Here is a 7989-nt window from a genome sequence, read left to right on the forward strand (position 1 = left end):
TATAATTTTGCATATTAGATAAAAAAAATTATAAAAATTGATATATTTCTAATTAAAAATTGATTTTAGATATTGATGTATTTTTTATAGTTTTAGAGGGATATCCACGTAATATCAAAGTTTATAAGGATATTGAAGTAATTTTTATAGTTTGGAAGGATATATATGAAATATTCCCTATTTAAAATTTTAATTTATGCATTCATGGTCATCCATAAAGTTATCTCTCTTATCTATCGGAAGGGGGTTATGACCCTAAAAACTAGCTTCAAGCTAATCTAAAAGGACGTTGTAAGACAAACAGATTTGGACATTAATATTGTCATTGTTGATAATTTTAAAGATTGCAGTTGCCATCAATTTCTCAACAGAATAGAAGTGGGTTAAAATTGCAACCATAACCAAGGTTGCAAGAAATCAATATTGTGGGCAAAAGATGTTAGTCAGGGACCAAAACTATAATTTACTCGTAAATAACTTAGCTAAAAGTTCTGAAAAAAATGAAACTACACTGGAACTGACTAGGAAGTAGGAAGGAGTGTAGAGGGTTCATTTTAAACAATAGTAAGAGGCTGTAACTACCTAAGCTAACAAGTTATATTTACTGAGATAACTAAAGAGTATAGTCCCGCCTATGATGGGCCCTGCCCCGATTCATGACCTTGTTTGGTCCATGAGCCTCCTCTGGGCGGCTATACCAGCAGCAACACCTGGCGGCAAATGCATTAAATCTGAATCCGTGTTGTGTTGTGGGATTGTTGATGGAGAAACTTTGAAAAGAGACTCAACATCTTTGAGTGTGAAAACAGGCTGATCTTGGTTCCTTTTGTTTCCGCTTATAAACGAACCACCATCTCTGCTTTTATTCAGTTTATATAAGCTTTCTTCCACTGTGTCCTTCACCTGCCATACAATATCAATTTATTAATCAAGAAGACTCAAGACATTGACAGAACAGAACAGATCGTACTGCATTGGACTGAGACTGATGTCAATGGGAACAGATAAACAAGTTAATATTTTTGGTTAAAAGGCGCGCATACTATGAAACGATGAACGAGTGTCTTTTTGGTCTGGCCGATGCGGTGCACCCTGCTGATGGCTTGTGCTTCTGCTGCGGGGTTCAGTAGCGGCTCTACAAGAATAACATGTTGTGCTTCCAAAAGATTAAGCCCATTCGCCCCATGCTGAATCAATAGCAGCATTACCTGAATGGAATTTCTTTCTCTCAGCTTCATTTTCATTTTCTTATTCACACCATCTTTCACATCAACTTTCTCTCCTTTAAATTCACTGATAGCAACTTGTGATTTCCTGAAAAGCCATTTCCCGCAGATAAAATCAGCAACAATTTCAGCAGTCACAAGTATGGTGTTCAGTTACACTGTACATGACAGGACAAAACAGACAACAGGTTGTTCTGTGTATAAAGTAATCGTACCTCCCTCCTTTCATTCTGATAAAACTAATATCATTTGCTGTAAAAGCATGTTCCAGCACATCAAGAACATCATTCCAACTTGAGAAAACAAGAATTTTGTCTGTTGGATTCGTGGAACCGATACACAGTATTCTCCTTGTCACTGCTAAAATCTACAAAAAAAATCATTAACAGTTGTACTATATTACAGGCTTTCTAAATAGCATAGTAACCTAAAAGCATTAAATAAAATGTATAACATACTACTATATACCTTGGTGCTATATGAACCGTTGACAGTCACAGAAGCATCTGAGGTTTTAAAAGCAGTTACAGAAACATCAGGTGGTTTTTGCTCATCATCAACAAAAGCAACATTCCCATATTCTGTGGGTTGTCTACATGTTGGACACATCATCCATTTCTTATCAGCCTGACTCATCCCCCTCTCGCTCATTCCAATAAAACCTGCACATTTATGATTTAACAACATATTACTTTAATGTACAACACCCTTCAAACAGAACCAATCAACAAATTAAACACTATGCTTACATTTACAACATGTAAGATGCCCACACTGAAAAACCATCTTCTGAGTGGTGATCTTATCTTGACAAACAGGACACATGTCATCGCCTGATCCCTCTTTAACCGAATTAGTATTAGAATTCATCATAACTTCATGAGATGGATCATCAACAGTTTGTTTAGACTGTACCAAACCCTTCAAATACCGAAGTTGCCCTTTCACACGCAATAACGAGGATAAAGCAACAAACTTTTCACTTGAATTTTCAACGTTTGCTGTTTCTAGCTCTTCCAGACTTAAAGCATCAATGGATTTATCATCCTCATTTTCTCTAAGGCGTAATCGTGAGGTTGCCATTGATATCTCATCATGAGCATTAAGCACTTGAGCTTGAGCAAGTGCCAAGGATCTTGCATGACCATACTCCTTACGCATTCCCTTAAAATAGTAATACAAAAAAGGACTAAAATGTTAGGTAAAGGTAGCCAGCCTTTTGTTATAAAGTAACAAAATGGAATCCCTTATCCATTACCTCAAGAAGAGATAGATGCTTCCTGGCTGCTGACATGGCTTCTTTGCCTAATTGAGCCTTCGAATAGCTCTTTATAACCCCAAGAACAACTTCAAGCTCTGAAGGAGATTTAGAAACCTGTTGATATGAAAAAATAATACGTAATATGATTGATGATGTGCATGCATGTAGATATATGTATGCTCACCATAACTTTCTCCCCAACATCTCTTTTCTTCCCTTCATCTTCATTACTTGATGGTGGTGGAGCTTTGTCAGGCTGTGACAAAGTCCAATAGAACCGATTCAAAGCAGACACTTTTTTCCTTAAATCAACCGCCTCGTCAGCAGATGAAATCACCCCTCCACCATGTCCTTTGTTAAATCGAAACAGCCTCGCCTCATATGCCTGCAATAAGCAAAAAGAGATCAAGTTGCCTTCTGCTTCAATCAACAAAATGTACAACTTTGAAAATAAGATTAAAAACCTGAAATAACTCGTCTAGTTCACAGTGTACACAAATGAGCCCCTCTCCATTGACCTGGCATTTTGGACAATATCTCACACGTTCTACATCCTCTATACTTGGATTCTCCATGCTCTGGTCAACTTCCAATAGTCTATCCAGCAAAGTCCTTCTAGAATCTTCCAATTTTTCCAGACCACTCTGGATATGATACTTGAGAGCAGTTATGCTCTGAAACCTGAATTATAAAATAAAATATTAAGGTTTGTTACAAAGTATCAATTATATTAAACACACGAATAATGAACATAAACGATTACAAACCGGGCTGCAAGTCTCGATGTTCTAGAAGTGTTAAGAGTCTCGGAGACAGCATCTCCTATCTTTCTGATGAAATCAGTTGAAGAATCTTTATTTTGCTCGATATATTGCAGGGCTTCAGCCCACCAAGCAGTATGCTGGTGTCTTCTATCTTTAAGTCCATTACTAACCTTGAAAAAGGTTTAAGAAGAAACACATGGCAGATTTACAAACGATTCAGAAATTCTAAATGAACCTTTTTTTTAATAAAAAGTAAGGTTGGAGAAATTACCAGGTCATATGATTTCCTGAATTCCAGCTGAGCCAAGGACAATCTTGAATTGAAAACAGACAAAAACTTTTGCTTTAAATTGTTGCATGTGATCTGTAAAGATTGGTAACTGGTACAACTGGATAGAGAAAATGGTCTATCCTCATCACATGTCTTGCACATGTTACCTTCACAACTTTCAGGATTCTGTTTACCTGAATGAAACTTTTGTAAAGAGTTGGTGGTCAAAGGGAGTATCTCAGCAAGATTATAATGTATGTGAATGTTCAACAGAGGGTCAACTCTGAAATCTTCTGAATGCTCTTCTGCTAATTCAAGTGCTTCTTTATACAATGATATAGCTTGAGGAAAATCTTGTTTAATAATAGCTATCCCTGCAAGTCCATTCAATGCAACAACCAACTTCCTCAGGGCTTCCTCCCCTTCTACTTTAGTCTTACCTACAAGAACCTAGGGGAATGTAAAGCTGATTAGAAGATAAATAACACAATGATAATAAAAAGAATTATAAAAAGAAAAACCAACCATTAGTATCTCCTCCATTGTCATGGGAGACTGCTGCAGTGAACGTACGCCTGAACTTCCCACTTGAGGATGACAACATGCTTGCCTTAGCTTCAAGAGGGAGTTCAAAAGTTTTGCAGCCTCCACATGTGTAAGGAAAGAATCCGATGAATCATTTCCTGAAGCTTCTTCTTCAGGAATACTGCTTTTGAAACTTTGGATGACTTCCCTAGCATATGTGAGACAGGTGTCATGTTGCCTCTGATAAAAGTGTTCTTCAATTGGTGTGAGGGATAGCCAAGTGAGACATTCTTCTTGTGGAGGAAGGTGCAACTCTTCAGCAACATGTGATTTTGAGGATCTCCACATTATTTGTTTAAAGAGATTGTGAGTATATTCTACAGCCCCTGCATCTCCCATCTGTGAATGTAAAAACAAGAACATGATTGCAAATCCCACATATTAGGTAAATAACTGTTAAGTTAGTTATTACCTCATAAGGATTCCTAATAACATCAACCCACCACTTGAAAACATCATAAGGAGTTGCTTTAAGAAACCTTAAGAGCCCAAATAAGTCATCCAGCTTTCTTTGTATAGGAGTTCCTGTAACACACCAACGATGCATACAAGGTAAGCGCATTGCCATTTCTGTTGCAGCAGCAGCATTACTCTCCACCATTTGAGCCTCATCCAAACAAATCCTCCACCAGAATATTCGAGTCAGAAAAGTTGGAATCACAGGGTACTTCTTCTGGTATCTCAAAAGTCGCCTATCCCCTATATTCCTTTCAGAATCATGAGATAAGTCTTGCTTCAGCACATCATATGTTGTTAACACAATGTCAGCACTAATCAGTTCATCAATTTTCGTAGCAGATGTGGTATTATTATAAAGTGAACTTGGTTTTACTCCTTCATACACAACAACTTTTAGTGAACCTGGACTTGTATGACTGCAAAAAGAAATAAACAAACCATTTAGCACGCATATATACAATAAAGCTTAATGATCAATAAATAGTAATAGTAGTTGTAGGTTACCGAGTTATTTCAGCATGCCACTGTGGCAATATTGGTGCTGGACATACTACAAGTGTTGCACCAGTAGGAACAGGGGAACCGGTTGCTTGACTCAGTTCTAAGCAAAATGGACAAATGTGGGCCCCATCACAGATAACGACTTTGGAGCCTTTATAACTTTTGCGTTTTCTTGAATCACCATTCAGACTTTCTGAATCTTTTATTGGTTCTGAATTTGTTTCTTTATATTGATAGCCTACACAATCTGCATGTTGCCAAGCATCACAGACATCACATTGTACCCATAAACCTTTATACTTTGAGCTTTCACTTACAGCCCCACAGACACATTCAACACGTTCTTTCTTCATTCTTTTGATGTTAGATTTCTGTTCTCCAGCAACTTGTATTGTCTTGTTTCTTATATCATCAGCATCTATGTCCGATTTTCTATGTGCAAATATACAAGCAAGCAGCTCAATGGTTTTTCCTAGACCCATTTCATCTGTTGTTGTGTTGTCATAGAAACATATCAGTAAAAACATCAACAACAAAAAAATATATATATGAAAGATTAGAAAGACTAACCTGCAAGAATACCACCAACAACATAAGATGAACAGTTCTCAAGATTCATTGAAACACTTCCGTTAAATGAATTGTAATATATTTTAAAGCAGGAATCAACTAAATCCACAGGGACACATAGGGGTGAAACAGATTGACTTTGTTGACTTTCTCTCAGATGTCTGAAAGTTCCTTTCTCTCGTTCAACCATCCAGAAAGCTGCACGCCTTTGATATGGTCTAAGCTCAGGGAGCAAGTCAGGCATGTCATCCATTAGCATCGGGTTATCCCTGCAATTTTATTATTAAAATAAATAAAATTATAAACCAAAATCATCTACAGTATCAACACTATGCACACTCACTTTGAGGGTTTTATTGCTTCATAAAAACCAGATACATCAAACCTGGATCCTTTCCTATTTTCATTTAGTTGTAAGCCAATCTCCATGTCTTCAGGTACCTTATACCCATATCTAGCCTCTGAGGTAGTTACTTCAGGGCGTAGCCAAGCCATGACATTCATCATACTCTTCTTCCATATCTGCCTTGTAGTCCCAAAAAATGACTCAGAACCCTCGAATGTACACTTTTGTATCTCTACTCTTAATCTAATCGATGACAAATTCCCTGAAAAAGTCAACCCTGTAGTAGGCCTCAAAGTCAAAAACTTCATACTAACTAAGTGAACAAGCCCTGAAACACCTTCACTAGGCCCATCAAAATTCCCAGTTACCATTACATGTGCTTCCATGTCCACTCGCTTCTCAATGAATTCCAGATAGATATCAGAAGTAGATAAGACAGGGATATGCAATGGTTTTATTACATCGTTCAACCGAAACCTAAAGTTATACTTTTCTTCATTGATAAAATCTTGATCCTTGAATTTTCTATCATAACACTCTTCACTTACATTCAAATTTGTCAGAACCACTTCTGAGATGTCATAATGCTCTGTTGACACCCAATTATCCCTATCAACTTCGATAAAAAATGGATTGTTGTGACTAGAAAGCTCGTTTTTTAAAGCTTGGGATGTGTCTGGATTGCAAAAATCCTCTTTAGAAACACCATTGTTGCCAACAGTGGCTCGTGCCCTACGAGGTTGAGTTTGCTTTCTTCTACCCATCACACCAGATACATTACTTGCAAAGTGGCATTTAATTGAGGAGCAAGTTATAGATTTCTCATGGAAGAAAGGTAGAAGCTTTCTCTAGGGTTCATCTCCCAACTTTGAATCTGAATTAAATAAACTACAAACGTAAGTAAGTAACAAGTTTGATATCCAAATACTCTGAATAGGTTCCCATTCATCACAAAAGAAATAGATAAAACTCACAACAACTTAATTAAAGCCAGCAGGTGAAGCTTTGTACTACATTATGAAGCTCATAATAACTTCATATTCAATTTTTTACAACCTAGCCCGTATGATGGTTCAGTTCAAAAAGAAAAAGCTACATTGAGTTTTCTTGTCAAACTCACAGAAGGTACTATACTACAATACAAATGCAAAACTTAAATAAATTTGGTACTAACCATGAAATTCAATATAATTTGTATGCTTCGCCGTAATACAAATTAACGAACTTTAAAGTGGAACACTAACACGTTTGACATCCAAATGTAAAATAGAACTTAATATCCATGTAGCATTTTGAATAAACTTGTCACGGAAAGTTCAAGCAACTTCGTGATCAACTTCTAACAGCTTAACTACTACTGTCCTACATGACTTGTCAACATCTATTCAAATTAGTGAGAAAGAAAAAAGATACGTAGAATATGTTTTGTATCCTAACCTGGAGAGTTGGCACAAAATTGAGTAATCGATAAAGCTCTCAAAGGCCGCTTCTGATAAGATGGAAGAATTTGCTCCGTCAATTCTATAGGTTTACGTGGGCGGTGCAACCGCGACGGAGAGCCACTACGAACGAAGACGGGTGAGACCTGAGAACTGATACCGGGTTACCCGATTACGTGCTGATCGTTTTCTCTTGGAAATTATGTATTCAGTTGGATCCTATGTTTTTGAAAGGTCAATCTAGTCTCAATTTAACAAAATCAAAGACCATTATATAGATTTTTTTTTTTTTAGAAACGGGGAAATTTCATTTCCAATGGTAAATATAGATCTCGTTATTTTATTAATATTGACAATGATGATCTCTAATTAAATTGTCTTTTTAATTGTTAAACTTTTTTTATTAATTTAACTATTTTATACTTATCTATATAAAATGTTATATAAAACTTACTTGTTTAACTAATCATTTTTTAAACATATGGTATTTTAATAGAGTAAATTACACGATTCGTCCATTGTCCAAATGTTAAATTGCATGCTTAGTCTTTATTTTCAATAATTAAT

General features: G+C 36.3%; 1 protein-coding gene across 1 annotated transcript; it reads right to left on the reverse strand.

Annotated features, from left to right (window-relative positions):
- Positions 1 to 439: 439 nt before the first annotated feature.
- Positions 440 to 7651, reverse strand: LOC145028418 (RING-finger, DEAD-like helicase, PHD and SNF2 domain-containing protein). The gene is made up of 16 exons (XM_078977102.1): positions 7421 to 7651; positions 5981 to 6857; positions 5638 to 5906; positions 5071 to 5554; positions 4520 to 4982; positions 4048 to 4446; positions 3523 to 3972; positions 3255 to 3421; positions 2952 to 3168; positions 2672 to 2872; positions 2485 to 2601; positions 1976 to 2390; positions 1695 to 1888; positions 1442 to 1593; positions 1044 to 1314; positions 440 to 903 (listed from the first exon to the last, which is right to left on the reverse strand). Exons 2-16 carry the CDS (start codon positions 6745 to 6747, stop codon positions 655 to 657), a joined length of 4815 nt encoding a protein of 1604 aa, XP_078833228.1. The 5' UTR covers positions 6748 to 6857; positions 7421 to 7651; the 3' UTR covers positions 440 to 654.
- Positions 7652 to 7989: the final 338 nt, after the last annotated feature.

Source organism: Lactuca saligna, chromosome 2 (assembly GCF_052625555.1).
Source record: "Lactuca saligna cultivar CGN05327 chromosome 2, ASM5262555v1, whole genome shotgun sequence".
In the NCBI taxonomy this organism is placed as follows: Eukaryota; Viridiplantae; Streptophyta; class Magnoliopsida; order Asterales; family Asteraceae; genus Lactuca; species Lactuca saligna.

Excerpts from the sequence above, each read along its gene's own strand:
- LOC145028418 (XM_078977102.1), bottom strand. The coding sequence starts at position 6,747 with ATGGGTAGAAGAAAGCAAACTCAACCTCGTAGGGCACGAGCCACTGTT. Across the intron at positions 2,873-2,951 it reads AACTAGACGAGTTATTTCAG|GCATATGAGGCGAGGCTGTT; the intron begins GTTTTTAATCTT and ends TGCTTATTGCAG. Across the intron at positions 1,315-1,441 it reads ATCAGAATGAAAGGAGGGAG|GAAATCACAAGTTGCTATCA; the intron begins GTACGATTACTT and ends ATGGCTTTTCAG.